Raw genomic sequence first — 26,619 nt, forward strand, 5'->3', positions numbered from 1 at the left:
GTGCCTCCTTCCGCCTTCCACGAGCCCCGCTGTCGGTTCTCCTCGGTCTGTCCGTGGGACTCCTGACTCTCCGGGTCCTTCTTTGCCGCTTTGTTCCCGGGGTCGGCCGGGGCTGGGCTGGGCTGCGTGGCGCTCGAGGGGCATTCCGAGGGGCGGGGGAGCCAGCCGACCCCAGGCACTGCCAGGAGCACCCTCCCCCGGTGCGGTCGCGGGTTTTGTGGAGGAGTGCCCTCCGGCTTGGGCTTGGGACTTAGGAGGAATGAGGGGTTCCCCACCTGGGCCCCAGGCCTGCGTGAGTCTCATGCCACAAGATTCTGGCAGCGAAATCACTGCCACCGAGGAACTGACTTAAGGTTTTGTGCGGGAAGTCGAGGGCTGGGGTTTCAGGTTCGGGCTCGGGAGGCAGTTGGCTAGCAGTGTCCAAGCCCTGGCCCGGATCTCTACCCAGCTGCTGCCTCACGCCGCAGAAGCAGCAAGGAAGGCTTAGCAACAGGTGCCGTGGACGGTCCCTATCCAACAGGTAGACCTCGCCCGGAAGATGAGGGGCAGAAGCTCCCCAGCCCACCCTCTAAGTGGAGCTGGGTGGGATGTTAAAGCCTCGGTAGTGAGGAGTCTGAGGGCAGACACCTTGGACAGGGAGTGACCCCCTGCCCATTTGCCTGTGGCACTCTTCCAGGCCCTACCTTTTGGCCCCGCCTGTTGTCTGTGGGTGTCAGAGCCTGGGGCTGTGGAGAATGGGCTGCTGGTCCTGCCTACCCCAGTGTCTTCTGCTGCCAAGCCCCCCCCCTCCCAGGGTTGAGGTGCTGCCCAGTGCCATGGGGCACAGGCAACTCAGCCTCTCCCTCATGGAATGCCACCCTCTTTCCTTTGCATGTATATACTTCTCTCAAACACAGCGGCTTCCTCCCCTCCCTGAGTGGCTCAGACCCTCCATGACTTCCAGGACACCTAAAGTGATTTGGGGCTCTCTTGAGATCCTGTCTCGGTCATCTTCCGTGTCCTGTTTCCTGGCTGTGACCCAGCTTTTCAGTGGAGGACCTGTACCTTTTCCAGAACCCCCAGGACTTGTCCACGGCTGCTGCCTCATGCCGGAGGGAAGACTGACTGCTCTCTGGATGGGCATTGGTGCTTCTGAGCTAACCCAGGAAAATTGGCGGGCCCAGTCCCGGCCCATCCCAAGGCCGACGGAAGCTGCAGGCCGATCTTAGTCCAGATTTCCACACAGCCTCCACCCTCTAGAGACTGGCTTTCCTGCCTGTGGTGGCAGTTCCCGGAGCACCTTGAGGGACTTTATCTCTGCCTGACAAGGAGCCCATTGCCTGGGACACCAGAATTGTTCCCCCAGGACCAGGTGTCCTCTAAAGCATTGAGGCATGGCAAACTGACACTTGGCTGGACCCTCGTCTTGCCTCTTCCTGGACTCTGAAGCCCAGAGCCTGGCACAGTAATCAGAATGGGTCGTGAACAGGACCTGATCCTTGCCGTCAAGAATGGAGACGTGACCTGTGTGCAGAAACTGGTGGCTAAAGTGAAGGCCGCGAAAACCAGTGAGTCCTTGGTGGGGTGACCATCTAACTGACGTATTCTCTGAGCACTGAGGTGGGGTGACCATTGGACTGAGGCTGTTCTCTGAGCCCTGAGGGTGGTGTGATCTCTTCTAGAGATGGAGGCGCCCGCCGATCCCACAAGAAAGTTAGTTTGCCTGGGCTCTCGAGGGTTCTGACCCGCAGCCCGGGCCACGCAGGCTCACCTCTCCCGGCCGCCCCGCCGGGGGTCCGGCTGGCCGCGCTCAGTCCCAGGCACTCTGGACGCTGGTTTCCACTGTCCGCCCCCGCAACCCCTTTCTCCTCCTGTCCAAGGCCGGCTCGGCGCCTCCCGCAGGAAATCCCGCCCCTCCCCCTCCCTCCCTCCCGCCGGATCGGGAGCTGGGGACTGTCCCAGCCGCACAGTCGGGCTGTCAATCAGCACCCCGAGTCCCGCCCCAATCCTCGCTGGCCCCGCCCCCGTCAGCCAGCCGGGAGCAGAGCCCCCGGGATCGGCGCATGCGCGCAGGTGAAGCGGCTTGGGGGTGCAGAGTGGCTGGCGAGAGGGAGGGTGGGTGCAGTTTCACGCCGCTGAGTCCCGGCTGGGGATCCCGAGAGCGCTGGGCGCTAGTCTAGACCAGAAATGAGGTGGGAATGAGTAGGAGAGAAAATGGGAGTCCTGGCGCTTGAGCCTGAGCACCCCGCAGGGCCGGGGACCCCTTCCTCGTCGCCCCATCTTTTCCCGGGTTGCCCGCAGCGACCGTCGTCCACGAGCAGTCGCTGACCCACGGCGGCTGGCTGGAGCAATGGTGCCACCTAGTGGTGAGCGCGGGAACGACCCACGGTGTCGCGGCGGGGACCCCAGCCTTGAGCAGGCGCCTTCGGAGGCTGGGGTGGCGGCGATTCAGCACCAGTGCGAGCCGGACAGCGCCTCCCACCCTGGCCTTTGAACCCCGCTTCCCGGCGCCTCTGAAGAGCTTATTTTTTTGGGCCCCATCCTGAAGCAGCTCCGAAAGTCTGCGGACCAACCACTCCTGACATTCCCAGGGGCCTCCAGTGTGCAAAGCTGGTGTTCGAGGACTCACTGCTCTCCCCTCTGTACGCACGCATCTCTTTCCCCTTGGCGGCAGAGCACCGGGCGGTTCAGGGCGGCCGAGAGGACCGTCCCACGTGTGATTGATTATTCGTACCGCATTCCCAGGGGCCGGGGAGTTTTACTCGACAGAGGGGCCCCCAGAAGCGCTGGAAACAGAACGAGTGAGCTTCTGCCCATCTAGAAACCTGCGCACCGAACTCGGTCCCGCGGACTGAGGGGCACGCGTGCCGACAGGCTTTAGGACGCAGGGCAGGTGGGAAGACAGGCGCGAAGCCAGCCGGCGGCGGACGTGCGCTCGGCGGAGCGCGGGTCGCGTCCGCGGGCGCTAGGACCGCGCGGAGTTCCAGAGGTGGGCGGGACGTGGGCGGCGCGCGCGCAGGCGCAGACGGCGGCCCCGATGGAGCCCGAGTCCGAACCCGCGTCTGTGGAGGTTCCCGCGGGCCGGGTGCTCAGGTGCTCCCCGGCCGGGGGCGTCGGGGGAGGCCTGGGGGTGCGTGGGACCCGGGAGCGGGCGGGCGGGGCCGCCTCGGTGCTGACCGCGTGTGCCCGGCTCTCCGCAGCGCCTCGGAGCTGCGCGCGGCGCGCTCGCGGTCCCAGAAGCTGCCCCAGCGGTCGCATGGCCCCAAGGACTTCCTCCCCGACGGCTCGGAGGCCCAGGCCGAGCGGCTGCGCCTGTGTCGCCAGGAGCTGTGGCAGCTGCTGGCGGAGGAGCGCGTGGAGCGCCTGTGAGAGGGGCCGGGCCGGGCCGGGGGGCCGGGCCGGGGGGCCGGGGGCGCGGAGGCCGGGGACTGCCCGCGCAGACCCAGACGCCCCTCCCCTCTCCTCGCCAGGGGCAGCTTGGTGGCCGCGGAGTGGAGACCCGAGGGCTTTGTGGAGTTGAAGTCTCCCGCGGTGAGCGCCCCAGCATCTATCTGCGCGGCGGGGGGCGCCCCAGCATCTATCTGCGCGGCGGGGCTCCCCTGCCCCCCAAGCGGCCCTGTGACCCCCGCTCTGCTCCCCACAGGGGAAATTCTGGCAGACCATGGGCTACTCCGAGCAAGGGCGGCAGCGGCTTCACCCCGAAGAGGCCTTGTATCTGCTGGAGTGTGTGAGTGGGGGCCTGGGGCTGCGGGCAAGGGGTGCAGACTAAAGGCGTGGGAAGGATGCGCTTTGGTGGACCAGAAAGACTTCAGAATCACGTTTCCAGTGAACTCATAGGCGGACTTGGAGGACAGAAAAGAATACCACACGAGCAGTGGGGACTCTAAGCCTCTTTCCTAGTGGGTCGTGGTTGTGCAGTGATGCTGGGTGTGTGTAGGGAGAGGGTCAGAGCCAAGGAGTTGACCCCGTTCGGCTTAGGCTCTGAAGGAAGGATACACACAACTAAGCTCTTGGTCTCCTTCCAGGGCTCTATTCAGCTCTTCTACCAAGACCTGCCACTGTCTATCCAAGAGGCCTACCAGCTGCTGCTGACTGAAGACACCTTGAGTTTCCTACATTATCAGGTATCAGTTGCCTCCCAGGGAGCCTCTGATTTGCCGGGCCAATGAGTAGTGACAAGTACCTTTGAGGTTGCAAGCCCAGTGTCATGTGCTACACCATAGGAGAGTTAAGAAAGAGCCTGTGCTGATTATCAGGCTTATACTCTAATGGAGCCAATTGGATAATAAAAAGTTGGTAAGTAACCAGGCATGGTGGCACAGGCCTTTAATCCCAGCACTTGGGAGGCAGAAGCTGGAGGTTCTCTGGGAGTTCCAGACCAGCTGTGTCTACATAGCAAGCTCCAGGACAGCCAGGACTATAGAGAGAGACTCTGTCTCAAAACAAAACAAAAAGTAGGTAGTGCTTGTCATGGTTAACCACACATGTAATACCAGCACTCTAGAAGCTGAGGCAGGAGGATCACAAGTTAAAACAGCTTGGACTACATAATAAAACCCAGTCTTATGCAGAACTACTAAACAGCAAGCAACAACAAAAACATTGACTTTATAGAGAATTAATGCTAGGTTGAATATAAAATTAGGAAAGGAAAAAGATCTATTCTGGAATGTTCTTTCAAGTGAGACAAGGTAGAGGCTGGGATAGCGTGGCAGTGAATGGAAAAAAGTATCTCAGGAATGTTTTGGGAGAAAGAATGGATGGTTGTTAGCATTTGTTTGGATGACTAAGAGGCTTATGCCAATATGACCAGCATGACCAAAAATGGTGTCATCTAGACTGAGGTAGGCACTTTTTTGAAAGAGTGGGACTAGTCAAAAGTGTTGTGTGTCAGCCGGGTGGTGGGAGGCGCTCACCTTTAATCCCAGCACTCGGGAGGCAGAGGCAGGCGATCTCTGTGAGTTCGAGGCCAGCCTGGGCTACCAAGCAAGTTCCAGGAAAGGCACAAAGCGACACAGAGAAACCCTGTCTCGGGGGAAAAAAAAAAGTGTTCTGTGTCATACAAAATAGTGTTGAGGTACTTCTTGAACATCCAACAGGATTTCAGGCACACAGTAGATATCTAACCTAGAATGGAGGGCGAGGTCAAAGCTAGAAGTAGAATCATGGATGTTTGCAAGCGTGGATGGTGTGTAAGCCATTGTTTCTGAGGGAGTGTGATGAGCCAAGGGGCTGTGACCTGGAGCTCACAGATGTGGGAAGGTCAGTGGAGAGATAGGACCCATCCATGACCAGGGAGTATCTGAAGATGCAGGAGAAAAAAATGGGAAGTGATGTCAAAGAATCTAACACAATCTTTCAGGCCTTTCTTTTTCCTCTTTTTGTTTTTTGTTTGTTTGTTTGTTTGTTTGTTTGGTTTTTGGTTTTTTGAGACAGGGTTTCTCTGTGTAGCTTTGCGCCTTTCCTGAAACTCACTCTGTAGCCCAGGCTGGCCTCAAACTCACAGAGATCCGCCTGCCTCTGCCTCCCGAGTGCTGGGAGGCACTTGTTTTGTTTTTTTGAACAGGATCTTACTGTGTAGATTTGGCCAGCCTGGAATTCACTATGTTGACCAGGCTGGCCTGGAACTCAGAGACATCTGCCTGTCTCTGCCTCTCAGGTGCTAAGATTAAAGGGCACTATGCCCCACACTCCTTTTTTAACGTAAAAACAATCAGTTGTGTTGGATGCTGGGAAGAGATTGAATGGGACACTTCTGGGTTTGTTCCTCTGATATAGAGGCAAGGACACAAGGAGTAACATGTGACTCCTCACCAGAGACCATTCCCATCCAGTCTGGGAAGGGCTTGTTAGGTGAGGTGGTGTCTGTCACCGTCTACCAATGTTTTACCTAGACTTTAGTGTCAGCATATTCTGTGACGTAATTCTTTCCCAGGAGGCCCGTCCCTGTGTACAGTTTCTTGAGATTTGTATTGTCAATAAATTATTAAATGTCACTTGTGCCCAGAATAAGAGACAGAATTCAAAGAGTAAAGATCAGAGTTTGACATCATAAGATGCCTTCTGGCCGGGCGGTGTGGCGACGCCTTTAATCCCAGCACTTGGGAGGCAGAGGCAGGCAGATCTCTGAGTTCTAGGCCAATCTGGTCTACAGAGTGAGTTCCAGGACAGCCAGGCTATACACAGAAACTTCTCTCTCCCTCTCTCTCTCTCTCTCTCTCTCTCTCTCTCTCTCTTTCTCTCTCTTTCTGGAGAAGGAAAAAAAAAAAAAAGAATGGACATCTAAGCCAGTCATGGTCGTAATTCTAGCACTTACAGGTAGGAGAAATACTACTTTTTGAGTAGTTTGGGGCAGCCTGGTCTACATAGTTCTAGGATAGCTAGGGCTGTATAGCAAGAGCCTTTCCAACAAGCATGCAAACCAAAGGAGCATCTAAGACTCCTTTCTCTTCTCTTGAGGTCTTCAGCCACCTGAAGAGACTAGGCTATGTGGTCCGTCGGTTCCAGCCAAGGTAAGTCCTTCCTTTGGTTCCCATGCACTGCAGTCCTGGGACCTGGCTGACTGTTCTCCTGTGAAAGTGGGACCTGGGACCTTTGGCTTCAGTGTGGCTTCTTGGGTCTGAGCTAGAAGTGTTCAACAGAAAGGCATGTGGGCATAAATTCCATCACTGCACTCTACTCTGGGTGGTCAAACCAGAAAGAACCCAGCTCAGGGAATGACCAAGTACCTTTAGCTCACGATGAGCATCGAGACATAGAGCTGCAATAGCCAGCACCTGGCACGTAGATGTGCAGGCCAGTTTATGAAGATGCGCGGGAATGGGGGACTGGGAAGGGGTCGACACTTGAGGTAGATTTCACATTTCTTATACCGGGCTAGATCTCCCTTCGTTACCTAGTGGTTCGGCTTTGCTGAATGCCACAGCCATGTTCAGACTTACAGTAGAAACTGTATAGCTTCTGTCATTACACAGTCTGTCCCCCAAGCCCTCAAACAGTTCCCCAAAAGTGGGGTCTGTCCTAGGGAAACAGGCCAGCTGTGTGCAAAAGTTCCTCCTGAGAATGTTCTGTCAGCCAGCGGTATTAGTGAGCACCTTCTGATGTCAGGCCCTGAACTCACGGCTGAGGAAGAACAGAACCAAATCTCAGCCTCTACCCTCTTCCTATATAATAAAGAAGAGTTGCAAAATGGCAGCTTTTCAGAATCGATACTTGAAAATCAGGGCTCAGCTGTGGAGACCTACCCTTGCAAACTGGTTTCTCTTTGAAAGCAGGGCCATCATGTAGTACTTGTGTATAAAAACGATGTCCTATGATGTGATGACAGGACTTAAGGTTTCACTTCATAATTGTAATTGGTTTAGATTCATTGTACTGCATCTGAACCGTGCACCATTGGGAGCTATAAAACATTGATAGTGGTGGGGAGGGGCTCACTGCAAGTACAAGGCCCCAAGTCCAGTCCCTCAGAAACCAAAGGCCGTGTGTTCATCCTGGTGTTCCCAGCGCTGGGGAGGCAGAGATAGGCAGATCCCTGGAGTTCAGTGGCCAGCCTGGCCTAATCAGTGAGCTGCAAGACACCAAGATAGACAGCTCCCAAGGAATAATACCCAAGGCTGCCCTCTGCTATTGGGTATTATTGGGCGCTCGAGCTCTTTCTCTCTCTGTTTCTCTCTCTCTGTGTTTCTCTCTCTCTCTCTGTCTCTCTCTCACCCCTTCTCCACCCCTCATAGCAGGAAGAGTGCTATAGTGATGTGTGATAAGGGTCTGAGCCCACAATATATAACTGAATGGGGGAGGAAAAAAGATTTTAAAGCCGTGTGTTAGGTCAGTGTCAGGAAACAAAACCAAAATATACAGAGAAACAGTAGTATGTATGTACAAGAAATAAAAATGTACCAGATGTCAAGTTCTAGGACTGCCAGGGGCTACACAGAGAAACCCTGTCTCAAACAAGCAAACAAACGAAACACCCCAAATAAATAAAAAAAGAAAGAAAAATGTTACCTCTGGGAATCCAAGGTTTTGGTTTTTATTTGGTTTGGTTTTTTGAGACAGGGTTTCTCTGTTGTAGCCCTGGCTGTCCTGGAACTTGATATTATAGACCAGGCTGACCTCAAATTCAGAGATCCACCTGCCTCTGCCTCCTGGGTGCTGGGATTAAAGGCGTGTGCCACCACTGTCTGGCTCATGGTGTTTACTTCTATCTTTTTTTTTCCCCCTGTATTTTCCAAGTTTTCTATTGCCTCTTGTTCTTTTCACCAGTGATTAAGAATTTACTTGTTTTCTGTTGTGCTGGGGTGGAAGCCAGGGTCCCACACCTCCTAGACAAAGGTTCTGTCTTTGAGCTGTACTGCTAACCTGATTAGTTATGTATTGCCAGCTCTTTAGGAGCATCTGGTATTATTGGTGACACTCAAGTGACATGGGCAAAGGTGGGTGACTAGGCCCTTGTGGCTGTTCCCAGTGCTCTTCCTTTGGGTGTGGATCTCCCTCTGGCCTCTGACTTGTCCTCTTGACCGCTCCCTCCCAAACCCTGCTGGCAGCACCAGTCTGAGAAGGTGGAGCTGTTGCCTGCCTGCTGTTCTCCCCACAGCTCTGTCGTGTCGCCTTATGAGAGGCAGCTGAACTTGGATGGCTATGCCCAGTGCCTGGAGGATGGGACTGGCAAGAGGAAGAGGAGTTTGAGCTGTCGGTAATTCCCCCTGCTGTTGCCCGCCACCCAGGGAGTGTCATGACCACAGGGCTTAAGAAGGGGCCTGGCTGGGATGCTCTCATACAGGCTTGGGAACCAGTAGGGGTCCACCTCCATTCCAGTGGGACAGACATGTCCCCTGACAGTAACAAGGGGCAAATATGCTGCTTTTCCTCCCACGTCTCTAAGGTCTGTTAATAAGAAGGCTAAGGCTCTGCAGAACTCCCTGTCACCCGTGAGCCTGTCAGCCTGCAGCCCACCTGCCTGTGACCAGAATAGCCAGTACCCAGAGAAGCCCCAGGAGTCAAGCCCCAGGAAGGGCTCAGGACTCTCCTTTCAGTCTCTGGGGTCTCCAGAGCCTTGCCCTGCTCTGGCCAGGGAGGATGTGGTGTGTGACCAGAAGAATGATAAAATCGAGGATGGAGCCAAGGGAGCTCCTAAACTACGCTGGAACTTTGAGCAGATCTCCTTCCCCAACATGGCTTCAGATAGTCGCCACACCCTCCTGCCTGCCCCAGCCCCAGAGCTGCTCCCGGCCAATGTCATTGGGCGAGGGACAGATGCTGAGTCCTGGTGCCAAAAGCTGAACCAGCGGAAGGAGAAGCTTTCCCGGAGAGACCGGGCCCAGCAAGCAGAGGTCCAGCAGTTCCGGGAGGATGTGAATGCAGATCCTGAGGTGCAGGGCTGCTCCGGCTGGCGGGAGTACAAGGAGCTGCTGCAGAGGCGACAGCTGCTGAAGAGCCAGCCCCGCCCTCCACACCTGTGGGGCCAGTCTGTCACGCCCTTGCTCAACCCTGAGAAAGCAGATTCCCCAGGTAACCCTTCACCTGCTATTCCCATAGGCCACTGGGAGCAGAAGGATCATAAGACTTTGGAAAGGGATGTTTTGACCAGGGCTGGCTGAGGCCTAGGGTATGAGAGGGACAGCAGTGGGGTGTGCCCTGCAGTCTCTTCTGTAGGTGACAGCAGCCCCAGCAGAGCCCATAGGGGAAGGTTTGCTGATGAGTCGTTGCCCAGTGACACTTGGGGGGAGTGAAAACTATACCCAAATCCTTAAGACCATACCCAAGATTGCTGGATGGCTTTGCCAGCAACCAGGTATGGGTCCCTCCCCTTCACAGCCTGTTAGCTGGAACATGGTGGCACCACAGAGGTTTTAGGCAAACAAGAGGAAAGTTTAAACACAAGGAACTTAGTGTGTGGCCTGAGCTAATATAGTAACAGGTTCAGAAATCTGTAAAGGCATCATGAGAACATGGTAGATTGGTAGGTGAGTAGAGCAGGGTTACCAGGTAAGTGTGTCCCGAGTACTGCTACTGTATTGGGCAGTGTCACAGAGTGTGTAGGAACTTGACTCCCCTTCTCCACGTCTTGTTTTCACTTGCCCTTGTAGCCACGGTCCTTCAACACATCTCTGTGCTGCAGACAACACACCTTGCTGATGGGGGTTACCGGTGAGTCTCAGCTCTGCTCACTGTCTCCATGACACTGGCTGCCAGGTGGAGCAACAGCTGGGATTTGATTCCTGGAGTTGGGTTTGAGTCAGAGGATCACCCCAGGGACACCTGCCCGCACACTTAGCTTCCAGTGACAGCTACTGTCCTGTGCCTCTAGGGAGAGAGGAGACTGACAAGATGGTGGGTGTAGCCCCCGTGAGGCTGCTAGTAGGAAAGGGTTTGGTGAGAGCAGAGAGTTTGTCATAACATTTCTCATTTGGTCCTCAGGCTGCTGGAGAAGTCTAGAGGCTTGGAGATCAGCTTCGATGTTTACCAGGCTGACGCTGTGGCTACCTTCCGGAAAAACAACCCTGGCAAACCCTATGTCCGAATGTGCATTAGTGGGTATGAGATGATTGAGCAGTACCCCTGGCTGCTGCCAGCCCATCCATTCCTTGGTCCCTGCCAGTCCCTGAGAAGAATTGGGTCCAGAAGGGTTAAGTGCCACCTATCTATCCTTGGTACTGGCATTTTATGGTAGTCTCTCTCCTCTTCACTTTAGTCCTGGGCTCACTCACAAGAGGGAATTGGTTTGAAGGGTTTACTGGGTGGTGAGAACCCATGCCAGCTATCCCTCTGCTCTGGGGCTCTCTTGAAGAGCTCATCAAAGCCATGGAGTTTGTACACATCTGAGCCTGGGGCCAGTATTCACGGTCCCTAGCTTTTCTCTTATAGCCTTCCTGCTCTGGAAGCCTCAGGGGGGCTGGGGGCCATGGGTGGGCTCCGACTAGGTCTCAGTTTAATCTGTATTCCTACAGATTTGATGAGCCTGTCCCTGACCTCTGCAGCCTCAAGCGGTTGACCTACCAGAGTGGGGATGTTCCCCTGATCTTTGCCCTGGTGGACCATGGTGACATCTCCTTCTATAGCTTCACAAACTTCACACTGCCCGTGGATCTGGAGCACTGAATGTACAGCTCTGAGGATGGGCTTTTTCTGGGGGATGTGGACTGCTCTCAGGGACCATGTCAGCTGACGCCTGTACAGGACTCACCAGGAACTGTCTGGGCCAATGTGGTCACAGCCCTGGGTATCTGCTGTTTGTAGGGGAGTGAAGCCTTGCCCCGTTCCCTCTTGCCTGGCAGTGACCCCCTTGGAACTCAGGACTTGATTTCAGAGGCCCAGGAGGTAGGGCAGAAGAGAGGACTCTGTGCCTTTAAACAGGGGGGGGTGCCTGCTTCGTGCCATAAAGCCAAAGCCATTAAAAAAAGTATTTTCTGCTGTGCTTGGATATACTTACTTGACTACCCTGTCCCTTCATTCCTGATTTGCCCACCCTGGGGGAGGAGAGCCCTGGTTGGACCAGAGAATCCTTGGGAGAGCATGACTGACTTTGAACACCCAGCTTTGGATTGGACCCCAGCCACTCAGAGGGGCCCTCACGGTTCTTTTCCCCTAGCGTGAGGTAAAGCTAGCCTAGCTGCAGTGGCCAGCCCTTTGGAATCTCCAGTCGACTTCTGTGAAGACGGAAGTGGGGGCCCCCAGCCGGAGGTCAGGCTTCTGGCTCTTATGCCTTGGTTCCATTCCACCGACTTGGGTCTGAAACCTGCACCTGCCGGTCATGCTAGTTGGAAGGAGCCCGCCTAGCTATGCCCCTCACTCGACAGCTGCGGGAGGAACCTTTCCTCATAACTGGCATCCATCCTAGAAGGCACACAGGGACTATTTCCTCTTCCGGGAGGTGGTGGGACACTGGCAGCAGTGAGCAGTCCTGTGACCAGGTGCGCGCAGGTGAGGGCGGGGTCAGGCTGCGCTAGGTGCGTCTCCTCGCTGCTGCCCCGCCCCGCGCTCCCGGGGCCGCGACTGGCCCCGCCCCCGCCCTCGAGGGCTCCCAGGCTGCGCCCCCGCCCGTCAGCTCCGCCCGGGGGGCGTGGCCGGGGGCGGGGCGCGGGCTCAGCAGGCTCGCCCTGTATGTAAATCGCGGCGGCTCCGCCCCCCCGCTCGCCGCGCCGGAGGTGAGCAGGAAGGAGACGGCCGCCCTGCAGCCCGTGGGCCGGCGCGGGGAACCGGAGCGGAGGGTGCCGGGCGCCGAGGAACGCCGAGGCCTCGGGCAGGGCCCGGCCCGCGATTGCAGGTGAGCCCACCTGGCTTTACACGGTCTTCGGGGGCGCGGACCGTCAGGGGCGGCGCGGCGCGCGAGGATCCGAGTCCCCTGGGCTTCCCCGGGTGGGTCAGAGAAGGCAGCACCCAGGTCTGCCTTGCTCGCCTGGATCTCCGACGTTTGGCTCGTCCCGGAGAAGGACACCTGTAGAAAGTGGCTCTGAGAACTTGTCTTTTCCTGTTTCGCCACACGGATTACCAAACTTGGGACTCGGGTTTGCACAATCGTGTTGGCTTTCGGGAGCAGGGAACAGGTGTCTGGCCTGGCTGGGTGCGGGGGACACAGTGAGCGGAGACCCAGTCCCGGACCCTCGAGTGAGGCGCCTGGACGCAGAGCCGGGCGACACGGCTTCCCGTGACCCGGCGACCGCCAGCGGCGTCTGGAGCGTGTTACCTTGGCGGCTTAGCCCTTACCTCTGCCATCTGGGCGCTCTCTCTGCTCGCCCTTTGTGCCTCCTAATCCTCCGACGCAGGAAGTCCGCGGGTGGGACCTGGTTCTCTCGTAGAAAGGGAGGGGGGCCTTTTTACGCTCGGGGCGGCTTTGGACACCTTCAGGGGACCGTATTGAGACCCAGTGTGTTTTACACGCTGACGGGTGGGGGTTGCACTGTGGGACTTGGCAAGGAGTGGAAAATTCTTGCCAAAGAAAGTGTGCTGTGCTTTTACTCGGTTTAGACAGTTGGTGGACACATTGGGCCTTAGCTGTGAGAGGTGGCCTTAACTGGGGTAACCGCGATGTAGCTCTTAGAGGGTTTTCACCTGAAACAGGTGAACTTCCGGTAAGGAGGGCGTGGCTTAGATACCGAGTCCCTTCCCTTGGGGACCCTTACGTCGGTGCAGGCTCTAGAGACTCGGTGTTTGAGGCCATTCTGAGCCGGGAGAGAATGGGTGTGTCAGGGTAACAAGGAAATGTTTGTGGGGAGAACCGAGCTGCTCTGCACGGCCGAAAAACGGTGGTCTGCCTAAGAGAAAGCAAAGTCAGAGTGGGTTTGGAGACGACCCCCTGGGTCTGTGTAAGCTAGTGGTCAGGGAGGCAGGAGAAGGGTGAAGAAAGCGATATTCCTACTATACCAGTGCGGTAGTTTTAGGTCATCTGCACACAGAACACTTGACAGGACTCAAGGCAAGCTCTTTCTGCTCTCTGATCAGCTTGGGCCAGTTCCCTGGACAGCATTTTCAGATCTTTTAATTTGTGTGTATGAGTGAGTGTATGCCACATGTTGGAGACCAGAGACAGCAGAGCTACAGGTAGTTTATGAGCTGCCTGGAGTGGGTGCTGGGAATAGAACTTGAGTCCTCTGGAAAATGATCTCTAGTTGTAAAAATGAATGCATTTAGAAAGTGGGAAGCAAGGCAGAAAAAGATTCTCCCTTTTGTCTATGATCTTTTTGACGTAGTAACCTCAGTCCCCATCATCAGATAGATGACTGTGAATCCTGACTCACAGTTCTTGCTGAGTAGCCTTATGTCTATCACTTAAACACGCTGAGCCTGGGTTTCCCAGAGGCTGTTGAGAGCATGAAAACATGAGCTTAGACGACCTACTACATAGCAGGCATCCTCCACCCCAGAATCTGTTAACTTTCCTAGAAGGGCTTTAAAAAACAAAACAAAACAAAACAAAAAACAAAAACAAAAAAACCCCCGCCAGTTGCCAGTTAGCTCCATGTAGGCTTTTAGGTAGACACCTGGCCCGCTGAGGGAATTTGCAAAATCAGTGGAGGGGTCATGATTTTGTGATGTTTTGAAGTCACTGAAGCTGGAGGTCAGAATTTTATGATAAGGACGGACATCAGGGGGAGGGGAGATTGGCCTCTCCTAGCCTGACATCCTCTTTCCCTGGTCCTTAAAAATTTTCCTTACATGCCGGGCAGTGATGCCGCACACCTTTAATCCCAGCACTCGAGAGGCAGAGGCAGGCGGATCTCTGTGAGTTTGAGGCCAGCCTGGTCTCCAAAGCAAATTCCAGGAAAGGTGCAAAGCTACACAGAGAAACCCTGTCTCGGAAAAAAAAAATTTTTTTTCCTTACTCTTTGGGAAAGCCAGGGTGGAGGGCTGATGGGCAGACTCTGTGTGTGTGTGTGTGTGTGTGTGTGTGTCTGTCTGTCTGTGTCTGTGTGTCTGTCTGTCTTCTGAGTGTAGAACCCGATCTGTTTCTGCTCTCCACCCAGGCATATCCTATCCTCCGCTCTACACCCTGTGGGGGAGTGGGGCAGAGGAGTGAGAGCATTCCTGTAGAGCTCTGCCTTCCCTCAAGCCCCCTCAAGACACTTGAAGGGCAGGTCTCCTTTCTGCCCTCTCTCTCTCTCTCCACTCCTGCCTGCCCTGGGAGAAAGGCAGTGCAGGGCACTGGGAGGTTTAGAATCAGCCTGTGGCCCTTTGCTGGCTGTCCTGCGGAAGAACCCGAATGGGTCTGGCAGAACCTCTGGGGCCTTGTGGGGAGGCTTAGCTTCCTGGTCTTCTAAGACACCTGGGAGCAGCTGTTGAGCCACTTGAGTTGGGTACCACTGGAGGCTGGGAAAACGGAGCAGCACTGGCAGCTAGGCGCACTCGGGATCTAGAGGCCCTCTTCTCTCCTCCCACTGGGCTGGGCCATGCCAGGCCTGCCTCAACTTTTGTTTTCCTCTGCCCAGGCACAGTTTAGGGAGGGTTCAGAGCAGGAGATGGGCGTCGCCCATCAGTGCCACCTGTTCTGGGTGCCCTCCTCAGTTTTGGCTCCCAAGAGATCCCAGGGAAACCCTCCCTAGCTGTGCCCAGCTTCCCTTGAGATGGCTTTCTCTGTCTGCCCTGCCTCAGAGGAAACTGGTCCTTTGAAGAGCCACTTGCCCTTCCCAGGAACCACTATGAATTCTTGAGCTAGGAGAGGCTCCTTTGGGCGTGGGGACAAGGAAGCCGAGAGGTACCTGACTCTACCCTTCAGGAATTCAGCAAGAGACCAGAGCTCTCTCTTGAGGGACTTGACTTGGTGTTCCCAGGATAAATGGTATTAATATTTAATAATATTATTCTGAAATATTCCTTGCCAAGGAGCTGGGTATCCTGAAGTCACGATGTGTGGCAGGGCCTGCGAAGGTATCCTTAGAAGATGCCACACATACTACCCATATAGCCTTTGCCTGGGTCTTGAGGACAGGATAGGAAGTTCTCTGAGTAACAGTCCTGGCTGTCCTGGAACTCGCTTTGTAGATCAGGCTGGACTCACTGAGATCCCCTTGCCTCTGCCTCCCAAGTGCTGGGATTAAAGATGTGGGACACCTCAGCATTCTTAAAGTTAGAGAACACCATGTCTAGCTAATCTCTGGACTGACTGTTTAATCATTGATTTAACAATAAGTTCTCATTGTGTCTTGGTCCTGTCGTGGAATTTTCTTTCTTTCAAAAGGGCGGGAGATCCTGAGTGACAGGAAATAAACATAGCATTAGCAGGTGTTATGAGTTATAGAACAGAAGGAACCAAAGAAGGGTTTGGGATGGCCCTTGGTGGGTAAAGCTGTATGTAGCCTTACAAGGTTCAGCCTTGACAAGAGGGGACATTTGAGTTAAAGACTTGAGGAGGCAAGGAAGTTCTGAAAATAAGATTTAAGTGCCTCAAATGCTGTGTGGCCCTAGGATAGCACTCTGGGTGAAACTGGCATTGTACTCTCTCCCTGTAACTTCTGGGGACAGCTGTTCACACTGAAGGGCTGGACTGGGACTGGGGACCCAGGTCTACCTGCCTCCCAGAGTACTTTTGCTTCTCTGTGCGCCTTACTGCGTTTCCTAGGAGACAGATGTGGGGATGTGGGAGATTTTATGTGTTTAGGCTTCCCAGGGCTTTCAAGGGCCCCCTTCATGGGCACTGCATAGGACACTCAGAGGTCCTGGGTTCCTCTCTAAGGGTTGTGGGACTAGGTCATGACTCATTAGGATGAATGACAGGAGGCTTGGAGACCAAGGCCAAGCCAGCCTTTGCAGCCTAGCCCTGTGTCCTGGACAAGTGTCTGAAAGTGAGCAGAGGGTTCTGGAGTCAGACGGACTGGGACTTGGACTCATAGTGTTTGGACTTGATACAGTCCTGAATCAGCAACTGTAGGAATGAACCGAAATAACGCAAGGGAGGGGCTTAGTAACATCTAGCCTTAGCTAGCTTTCTCCCTGACAACAGCCTCCTGTGTCCCATGAGCTCCCAGGTTCATATCTACATGGAAATTATCCTTTATTCAGGGTTTGTTGGTCAGTCAGGCCTGCCTGGAGCCTTCGGGAGATTGAGTTTCCCAAGCAACGCCTTGCAGGGTAGCCGTGGGCATCTGAGTTGGCACAGACAGGGGCAGCTGCCGCAGTGCTATAGAGCCCTGCCCTGCACTCTATCAGTGGGAGGTGCAGGGGTGTTCTCACATCCGCCAAGCAGGAGGCCAAAGCCACACTCACTGGTCTCACACAGGATGTTGGGGAAGGGAGGGGGCCAGTCCCTTGATGGGTGACATGTTGTGGAAAGCCCAAGCCAAGGGGACAGGTGAGGGGAGCTTGGATTCCACAGTGTATACTCCTAAGAGCAGGAGGGATACTGTGTGTGGCTCCAGCACCTCCTGTCCCTTAGGCCAGCCCAGCAGGACACATCAGTGTGAGGACTCTCCCAGCAGATCAGTCAACCTGCTGAGCTAATTAAGGACTTTCTAGAGAACTGGCCCATCCACACCTCTAGGACAGATGGGTTCAGCTTGGCCACACCTTGTTTGCATGGGAACACATTAGCCCAGGCACCTCATCAGAGCTGCCTGTCCTGGAGATCCCTATATCCTACCCAGGCCTGGTCAGATCTGCCTCCGGAGACAAGGCTACCCCATGCAGTCCCTCTTCCTCGCTGTGTTAGGATCTTGAGATGGATGGGTGGAAAGGCCAGTGTGTAGCCCCGTGGGCTGGGGTGTGGAGGAGTGGGGTGGGGAGAGGCAGAAAATGGGAGAGGAAGATAGGATGTGAGTGTTCTAGTCTTTCAAGTCTTTTTCCCAGGCAGGTGTCAAGGGGTACATTAGACCTATTTGGGGCCCAGAAATGTTCTGCTGACAAGGGGCTGTGGGGGCTAATAGTAAGAAAAGGAAATGACCAGATCCCTGCCCACAGATCACTCTCAGGCTAGTTTCAAACACAAGGCAGAGACTTGTGTGGATAATGGTCCGCATGGCTCAGATGGCCACCCCTGAATCCTAAGTGCCCCCGCTGTCTCAGGATCGAAACAGGGGGATGCGTCAGAGGCTAGTCTGGTTCTGGTCAGAGGGTGTGAGAGACTGGGTCATCTTTAGAAGTTAGGGGGCTTCCCTACAGAAGCCCAGTCTCAAATAGCCACATGCTGACCCAAATGACTGCCTCAGTTCCTTCTTACCATCTGGCTTAGGGGTCTGAGGGCTCCTTGACTGTGGGAACTCCTGAACTCACCTCTTCACTGGTTCCTCCTAGCACCTGGTTTTGCTCAACTGACTACTGAGCACTCAGCTTCTGCGCCTATATGGGTCTACAATAGGGTGTCCGATCCACTGAGGTCAACATGGCTAGACAGGAATCCTGTGTCCTCAGAGCCAGTCCACCGCAAGATGGAAACAGACACACACACAAACACACACTTGGGGGACCTATCTCTTCCCCTTTGGTCCTCCTCTGTACCCTGCAGATAAACCTAACATAAATGTCATAACCTTTTCATCGTGTGTCTGCGTGTCTTAATATTTCCAGTAGATTCTACCTGGCTTTAAAAAAAAACCCTGTGCACTACTCCTTTCTCACAAAATAGACTTCTGCTTCACCCCTTCACCTGTCCTTGTCACTTGTCATTTAAGGTGGCTTCTCATTCTCCTGATAGCTTGCTAACACTGGAGGTGGATGTGATTCTAAGTAATCATTTTATTTTAGGTGTATGTGCATGCTCATGCATGTGAGTGGGTACCATGTGTACATGCACATGTATGGGGGTGGACAGGGGTCACCTTCAGATGTCATTGCCCAGGTACTGCCCACCTTGTTTTTTAAGACAGGCTTTCTCACTGACCTGGAGCTCATCAAGTAAGTTAGACTGACCAGTGAGCTCCAGGGACCCTCCTTTCTCTGCCTCTCTGCTAAGATTACAAGCACACACCTCCACACCCAACTTTTTTACCTGGGTTTTTGGAGATCAAGCTCAGGTAGGTCCTCATGCTTGCAAAGACTCATGGTTGCTAAGCTATCCCCCTAGCCTAAGACAGGATCGATCAATCTTTTAAATACAGCCAAGCATTGCAGATCGGCTCAGGATCAGCACGGGTAAGGAATGCTTCTTTGAATCCTGCTGCTTTTTAAAAGGGGCAGGAAGGTATTTCAGACAAAGCAGTGGATGGGGGGGGGGGGGGGCTGGCTCAGGAGGTAGAGCAGCCAGTAAAGGGCCAGAGAGGCTGGGCGGTGGTGGCACACTCCTTTAATCCCAGCACTTGGGAGGCAGAGGCAGGTGGATCTCTGAGTTTGAGGCCAGCTTGGTCTACAGAGTGAGTTCCAGGACAGCAAGGACTAAACAGAGAAACCCTATCTCGAAAAACAAAACCAACCAAGCAAACAACCAAACAAAAAGACCAAAAAGAAGAGGGCATGTGGTGTGGTGTGGTGGGACAGATGACTTCCCTGAGGCCCTGCCTCTGGCTGTCCTTTTCATCTTTCCGGAGTGTCTGCTGTGCTATGCTGGTCTCTGTGATCTCAGCCTAGACTTGCCCTACTGCTCCTGGAATGCGCTCCTTGTCCTGGCCTGAGGCACTACACTTCTTCCACCTGCCTGACCCTTAGCCCTGCTCCAGACCTTATGTGGCCCAAACTTCCTGCCACTGAGGTCCTGAGTGGGGCATTACCTCCTCCCGGCCTTTCTTTCAGCCAGCAGGTAATGAATGTTCGCTACCCGTCGGGATTCAACAGTGGAAATGGTCACATTGTTGAGGATGCTGCTTTCCCAGATTGTCAACAAGATTAATCAGTAAATGCTTCAGTATCTCCAGTGGGCCAAGGTCTGAGAAAGGCCAAGAGGGAACGGCAGGGAGGGTACAGTTTCAGACTGAGAAGGGAAGGGACGTTCATTTGAGCAGTGAGGGTTGCGTGGGGGGCATCCACGATAGTGTCCCTGCAGAGTACAGTGACTGCATCCACACCGACACTCAGTGAGGCCTTCCCACCCCCTACCCTGGGCCCTTGACCTCAGCGTCTTCCTTTGTTTCTCGATAGCCCTGGACTACCAAAACTCGTTCTGTTGACTGGTTTCGGGTTCTTAAGCAGCTGCTCTGCATCTCCCTCCCCACCTGACATCACTGTAGCATCCTCAGTCCCAGCACAGGGCTTGCTGGATGCCAAGACTGTACCAAGTGCTCAGTATCTGGCTCTACTCTCTCTCCTTCCAGAGGCCCCCCTCATAGCTTGTCTGCCTCAGGAGTCACCGGACTTGGAGGCTGTAGGTATGCACCTTTAATCTTCCTTTTGCCTCCCTGTTTCCCAGGACTAGGCTAGGCAGGCAGGATCTGCCCCATATCAGACTTCACAGCCTCTGCCTGACTTCCTAGGCTTCTCCAGAGAACTTGCTTATCTGGGGTAAGTGGCCCAGGGGTGGGTGGGGGTGGGGGCTTCCTGAACTGAGTCTAGCTAGGCCAAAACCTGTCTTCCTCCTCTAAGAAGGGGTGGCATATTTTCATGCCTCCACCTCAGTCCCAGCTCCTAGGTCCTTCTTGTATTTCCCAGGCCAGTGGGGTCCTGGAAAATGAGCAGCCAAGTCCCCTCCCAGGTCGCTGAGTCCTGCTGGTTTAGTTGTTACCAGCTCTGAAAGCAGTGGCCAGGCATCTGGTTCCAAACTCCTTGCTTGGCTTTGAGCTCATGGCCTGTGGGAGTAGCTGCGCGTGCCCCTGCCTTTTAACTGCAGGCATATAATTAGGCATCCGCACTCCTGTAATAGCCATCCTTCATCCCCTCCTTTATAAGCCCTTCCATTCCGGGGTCAGAGCTGAGTCCTGCCACTTCCTATGCTGAGGTGACCTTGGTGAGTTGCTTAGTGTGTGGCCTGGCTTCCTCTGTCAGGTAGTTGTTCCGCTTACCCTCTAAGGTGGCTTCCGCCTGAGTTGATGTGTAGTGTTTACTCTGTGATCACAGACAACAGAGGTCCGGACCTGCACCCACATATTACTGAGGTTATCTGGAGGAGTTTCCCTCTGTGACTCTGTGTTTCTACAGTGAGCAGAGACAACTCGAACTAAAATATTTAAAACATATCAACAGGTACATTCAGGGGCGTCTGGACCAGTGCCTGGTAAACAGCAAGTGCTCAGAGGGCCGCTTGGGTTGGTGGCCGGCCAGCACTCCTGACCAAGAGGGATCTCTCCCTCTATCCTGCCACCTTCTACCTTTGAGCTCCAGTGGGGGTCCTTAGCACAAACCGTCTCTTCTTGTCCCTTCCCTGAAGTCTGCTGCTCTCTGTCCCCTCCCAGGGAGTCACTCCCAGCTTCCTGTGCCTTCTGACCCAGTGACCCCACTGGGGAGGGGAGGGCCTGCACCCCAGGAGCCGGAGCTGCTGATTTACGAGCTTGCACCACCCTCCCCCACGGCTGGAATGTTCAGCTAGCCAGCTCAGCTGTCTGTTCAGAGGCAGGGGCGGCTGTAGTCTGGGGCCTGTTTTCACTTCCAGCCCCGGGAGCCCCCAATACTTTGATGTCCTATGCTTGTTTTCTGACTTGTGGGGCATTAGATGAAGTGGGCGCCCAGACTTTACCAGCCTCCGGCCACTCCTACCCCCCAGAGTGGGAGGCTTTGCCGTGGTTTGGCTTCCCTAAAATGTGGAATCTCTAATCTCCACTCCCATCCCCCACTGCAAATAGTGGCCTTTTGGTTGTCCCCTGAGGGTGACAGTTCCCTGGGACTGGTCCCTGGCATTTGGTCTGGGAATGACCTGTCCTGTTGATCATTTGCAGGGATGTGGCTACTGCCTTTATTTCACAACCTGAATGCTGTGTGACCCCTCCCAGTGCGGCAAGCCCTACTTACCCACCCACATTGTCTTGTCCCCTGGAGGTAGTGGGGAGTTGCCTCCAGCAACCAGGACCCACTGGTCTTAAATCCATGGGGTCCTTTCATAAGGAAAGCCCTGGCCATTTGATTGATTACAGAGCTGAGGATCAAGGACCTTGTTCAACAGACAAGTACTCTACCACTGGACAATATCCACCCCTGCCCCCAGCCTTCAGGATGGCCTTCAAGCCTCAACTTAGATAGGAAGCGCGCGCGCGCACGCGCGCGCACACACACACACACACACACACACACGTCACCAGTTGAGGCTGGGGGCCCACTCTGCTCCAGTGTGAGCACTTAGCACATGTTGCTGGCCCGTCTCCTCTCAGTCTGTCCTCGCTGAAGGGTACTGGCTCTGTTTGTTTTCTTTACTAATCTAGAGTGGAATGGAGGAAGCCGGTTCTGTAATGGGCCTGAGCCCCAGTGTTCCTAGTGACAGGCCCTAGTGTACTCTGGTCAGCAGGAGGCTATGCTACTGGAAGCTGGCAGTCACAGCTGCTCATGTCCCCTCCCCCCAAGGAGACAAAAATAGTTTCCCCTTGGGCTGGGAGCGCTTCCTATGGTAGGTGGGCGGCAGTTTGGGGGACTTGATATGGTTTCTTTATTAGGCACAGGTGTCTTCTCTTGATTTGGGCTCTACAGCAGCCCCTGGAAAAGGGAGCCTCTTTAGGGGATGACGGGAAATAGGGTCTCATTTTGAACCCCTCACTGGCTTCAGACTTTTGGTCCTCTGTCTCCCCAGTTGCCTAGGTTACACACGTATGCCACCATGCACACCTGAAAAGGAGCCTTTCTAGGTACCCAGTCGAAGCTCAGGGAGCTGGGACTGAGGACCAGCAGTGAGGTGAAGCTGGGACTAACCCGGAGACCCCAGCAACCTCGTGGAGCCTGGCCGGGATCCCTAGCACTAGTGGCTAGGCTAAAGGAGAGTCCTCTGATAGGCTTCCTGAAGGGCTGGCCCAGGTGTGCTGACCCCACCCCCACCTGGGTGGTCTGGTTGAAACTGCCTCAGGCCCCTCCCTAGTTTATCCCCTTGGGGCTCTGATCAAGGAGTTCCACAGACAGCTTTGCTTCCACCAACCAACTGCTCTGAGGGAAGCTTGTGAAATTTCCCTTTCTGGAATTTTATGGTTTTTCAGAAAACAGGTTAACAATTAAGCTAATTAACCTTAGGGCCTGCTGGTCCTCCTTGTTCCTATAAAGCCAGGCTAAATGGCTTCCTTCCCCAGCCTCTCCTGCTGTCATTATGGTATCTGGTGGCATTAGAGCCAGGGAGGAACAGGCCCAGGCCTCCAGGAACGGAGGTCTCACTGACTTCCTGTTCTGGCCCACAGTGGAGGGAGCACGGGAAATTACAGGTGAAGCTGGATTTGGGAAGAGCAGTTGGAGACTGCCTGGCAGGGATGGCTCAGGGCCTGGGTGATCCTAGGCCTAGGCAGCTGTGGCATGGGTGATCCTGGACCTGGGTGATGATCCTGGGACTGGGCAGCTGTGGGACTGGGTGATCCTGGGCCTGGGCAACTGTGGGACTGGGTGATCCTGGGCCTGGGTAGCTGTGGGACTGGATGATCCTGAGCCTGGGCAGCTGTGGCTTGGGTGATCCTTGGCCTGGGCAGCTGTGGCCTGGGTGATCCTGGGCCTGGGCAGCTGTGGAACTGGGTGATCCTGGGCCTGGGCAGCTGTGGGACTGGGTGATCCTGGGCCTGGGCAGCTGTGGCCTGGGTGATCCTGGGCCTGGGCAGCTGTAGGACTGGGTGATCCTGGGCCTGGGCAGCTGTAGGACTGGGTGATCCTGAGCCTGGGCAGCTGGGGACTGGGTGATCCTGAGTCTGGGCTCAAGGGCATCTTTGTTTTCTGCAGGTCTCTGGTGGGGGCTACAAACTAGGCAAGATGAGGCGGTTCCTGAGAACTGGACACGACCCTGCACGGGAAAGGCTAAAGCGGGATCTGTTCCAGTTTAACAAGGTAAGGGGTGAGGGAGAGCAGGTGAGACCCTGCTCTGGGTTCCTCCCCGGGGCCAGGGCTAGGGAGTGATGAAGGCCCCTGCCTGACACTGCCTGAAAGGCCCCATGGCAATTTTTTTTTTTTTTTTTGGTATTTCGAGACAGGGTTTCTCTGTGTAGCTTTGGGCTTTTTCCTGGAACTCACTTGGTAGTCCAGGCTGGTCTTGAACTCACAGAGATCCGCCAGCCTCTGCCTCCCGAGTGCTGGGATTAAAGGCGTGCACCACCACTGCCCTCCCCCGCCTTTTTTTAATATGTGCACTGGTGTTTTGCCTGCATATATATTTGTGTGGGGTTTTTTGTTTTGTTTTTTGTTTTTTGTTTTTTATTTCCTGAGCTGAGGACCCAACCCAGGGCCTTGTGTTTGCTAGGCAAGCGCTCTACCACTGAGCTAAATCCCCAACCCCATGGCAGTCTTAGAGGACGCGTAGACAGCTTTCCTAGGAAGAGATCTATTGTTCTTTTGTTTGTGAGACAGTCTCACTGTATAGCTCTGACTGACCTGGAACCCCCAGAGACCCACCTGCCTCTGCCTCTGTCTCTGAGTGCTGGGATCAAAAAGGTGTGTGTCACCATACTGTTTAGGAACGACATTTGGCCTTGGTTTGGAATTCCTTGTCCCAGGTCTCTCCCTGGCTATATGACTCTGTAAGTTACTCCATCAGGTCTCTGTCTTTCTACCAATAATGGGCATAAAACCATCAGCCCTTCCTGCTGAGGGACAGAAAAGATGAAAGCACACTGAGTCCTGATACAATAACATCTTTATGATGCTTTGGCCCCTGGGGCTGAAGACCATGCTGGTCTCTTCCTACTGATATGCCCCAAAGGAAAAACAAGCTTTCCCTGCAGGCTGGACACAGGCTCTCACCTAGGGACTAGCACCTGAGGGAGGGGCCAGAGTTGACATCTGAAGGGCCAGGGGTTCTGGGAGACTGGGCCTCTGAAGGCCTGTACAGGCCCATAAAGAAGACTATGGCGTGGTTCATTAGCTCTTAGCTCCTGCCACCCAGCAATCTGGAGTTGCTTGGGGGTAATTAGCTGCCTCTCTCTGCTTTGATCTATGTCCTAAGAGATTGTAGGTCAGGGTCAGCCATCCTCTGCCCTGGGGATCTGAACCTCCAGGACATGTCTATAGGTGGAATTCTGACTTTTTTAAAAAATGGTACTGAGGTTGAGCTCAAACCTTCACAGTAAGCAAACCCTCCATCCACTAAACTGCCCCTCCAGCCAGGAAACATGCCTTTTCTTATGGTTTGGGATCCCCTCACCCTGAAAGGAACCAGTAAGTGGAGACCCCCTCCTTTCTGTGGTGTTTTATTTGTTCACTTGGGGAGTGTAGAAGTTGACTCACCCAGGTTGAAAGACACTTTGCCACTTAGGAACTGGGAGAATATCTACCTATGCAGTGGGCTTGTATACAGACGTCACTAGGGGTAGGCTAGCTTTGGGGTTAGCCCAATGGCCCAGGAAACTTAGCTGCTGTGTCTTGTTTGTTGGCTGGGGCCTCCTAGATCTGTGTCTGGAAAGTCACCGGAAGGGGTCCAGGCACCTGCTGTTTTCTAGCCCTGTGGGAGGTATCACCTTGGAGTTTTCACACGCCTGCCTCTAGAATCAGGCCTCCCTAGGGAATGCTTCTTTCACTGGGTGGCCTTTAAGCCACAGGCCATCATCTGGTACAGGTGTTGGGAACAGGGCGCTGGGTGTGAGTCTTACAGTTAGTCAGTTGGCCTGAGTGACCCCCAGTGCCACCATTGTCCTTGGTGATGCTAACATCTCTCACTAGGAAAAAGTGGCCAGTTCCAGCAGAAACCAGACAGACTGGCTCAGCAAAGGGATGAACCCAGGCCTCAAGTTCCTCTGTAGTATGGGTGAGGCTGGGGTGGGGCTGGGGTGAAGTAGTCTTACCCCTGCCTCTAGTGTGCCCCACTGGTGGTCCCCAAATGGTCTGGCCTGTCTGTTCCCAGGCCTCATGGGTGTGGGAATGGCCTGGAATTCCTTCCTCCTCAACCCTAACTGTTCAACCCTAACCTACTTCTGTATGTAGACCAAGACCTGGTCTGTAAGATTTGAATCGGTAAGACCTTCTTTTGCCCTTCAAACCTGGGGAGGAGAGGGGCTGATGGCCTGAAATTCCTTGTCCAGGGGTAAACAGGAGGGAAGAGTTGGATACACCAAGACCTCAAGGTTCTGTGAGTGCGGTGGAGCTAGCAGGGTAGGATTTGAGGGTGAAGTCAGATACTGGGGGATTTGAGGGTGAAGAGTCGTACCCTTGGCAGCCACTCTCCATGCCCAGGGGGAAAGCTGTACCCTCAGAGCCTGGCTGGACTCTGATGAGGGCAGTAAGTGTCCCACTGACAGTTTAGAAAAGATGATTCCGTTTTCTTTCTTATTTATTTATTTTTTTTTTATTTTTCGAGCCAGGGTTTCTCTGTGTAGTTTTGGTGCTTGTCCTGGATCTCGATCTGTAGATCAGGCTGGCCTCGAACTCACAGAGATCTGCCTGGCTCTGCCTCTCGAGTGCTGGGATTAAAGGCGTGCGTCAGCACCGCCCGGCGGTTCCGTTTTCTTCTTCCCCAAGTTCAGAGGATTGCTGGAGCAGTTTCTCACTCTCCGCACTGGTGACATCTGGGCCAGGATGTGCTGAGAGGACTGGGCACTGCAGTTATCAGCACCCTGGCTCTGACTAGATGCCAGTCTCGTGCCTCTGCCCAGATGTGACGATACAAAATGTCTCCAGACATTGTCAGTTTTCACCAGGGGCTTACAGTTGTTCTTGCTTGAGAATGGCTAAGATAGGAAGTTATTCATTTAGGGGATCCTGGTTTCTGAGACTTGGTGATAGATGCAATGTGGGAAGGCAATGTGAGGTCTCTGCCAGGAGTGGAAAAGGGTCCATTTACAGAAGTGTTCTCCCTGGACTTTTTTTTTTTCTTTTTTTAGACAGGGTCTCATTATGTAGCCCTGGCTAGTCTGGAGCTTGCTATGTAGACCAGGTGGCTTTGAACTCGGATATCTGCCTGCCTCTGCCTCCCAGATACTGAGATTAAAGGCTCATGGTATACTCCACCATGCTTGGTCACTCTGACCATTTTGATTAGGATAGAAGGGAAAGCAGTGACCTCTCATCATGAAGAGCATCTGGTCCAACGGTGAATATAGACTCTAGCCCCATCCATTCATTGTGTGGCCATGGCAGGCAACACATCTCTGGAATGGATTTGATTTTAGAAACTAGCCCATAGGATGGGTGAGAACTAAAGAGATCCAGAATTCTCTGAAGGACTGTACACATGCGTGCATGGCTCATGGC

The 26,619-nt window shown here is 54.3% G+C and overlaps 2 protein-coding genes across 3 annotated transcripts in view; both read left to right on the forward strand.

The window, feature by feature from the left end:
- Window positions 1–2,996: 2,996 nt before the first annotated feature.
- Tsen54 (tRNA splicing endonuclease subunit 54) lies at window positions 2,997–11,398 on the forward strand. Of its 2 annotated transcripts, none has more exons than XM_036198068.1 (11): window positions 2,997–3,072; window positions 3,180–3,344; window positions 3,450–3,510; window positions 3,623–3,706; window positions 4,005–4,103; window positions 6,439–6,491; window positions 8,576–8,674; window positions 8,864–9,489; window positions 10,068–10,128; window positions 10,399–10,515; window positions 10,929–11,398. In XM_036198068.1, the coding sequence occupies exons 1-11, from the start codon at window positions 3,017–3,019 to the stop codon at window positions 11,077–11,079; spliced, it is 1,572 nt and encodes a 523-aa protein (XP_036053961.1). In that variant the 5' UTR covers window positions 2,997–3,016; the 3' UTR covers window positions 11,080–11,398. The 2 variants fall into 2 exon arrangements, with proteins under 2 accessions (XP_036053961.1, XP_036053960.1); XM_036198067.1 differs by having other exon boundaries at window positions 3,012–3,072; window positions 6,447–6,491; window positions 8,526–8,674; window positions 10,929–11,390.
- A 799-nt stretch (window positions 11,399–12,197) lies between these two features.
- Window positions 12,198–26,619, forward strand: part of Llgl2 (LLGL scribble cell polarity complex component 2) — a 37,001-nt gene continuing 22,579 nt past the window's right edge. Inside the window, exons 1-2 of the mRNA XM_036196920.1 lie at window positions 12,198–12,244; window positions 23,164–23,268. Of these exons, the coding sequence (XP_036052813.1) occupies window positions 23,194–23,268 (75 nt within the window). The 5' untranslated portion in view covers window positions 12,198–12,244; window positions 23,164–23,193. The remainder of the gene's footprint in view (window positions 12,245–23,163; window positions 23,269–26,619) is intronic.

Source organism: Onychomys torridus, chromosome 8 (assembly GCF_903995425.1).
Source record: "Onychomys torridus chromosome 8, mOncTor1.1, whole genome shotgun sequence".
Lineage (NCBI taxonomy): Eukaryota > Metazoa > Chordata > Mammalia > Rodentia > Cricetidae > Onychomys > Onychomys torridus.

Coding starts and splice junctions, on each gene's coding strand:
- Tsen54 (XM_036198067.1), top strand. CDS start 3,017: ATGGAGCCCGAGTCCGAACCCGCGTCTGTGGAGGTTCCCGCGGGCCGG. Junction 4,104..6,446: donor TGAGTTTCCTACATTATCAG/GTATCAGTTGCC, acceptor TGAGGTCTTCAG/CCACCTGAAGAGACTAGGCT. Junction 8,675..8,863: donor AAGAGGAGTTTGAGCTGTCG/GTAATTCCCCCT, acceptor CACGTCTCTAAG/GTCTGTTAATAAGAAGGCTA.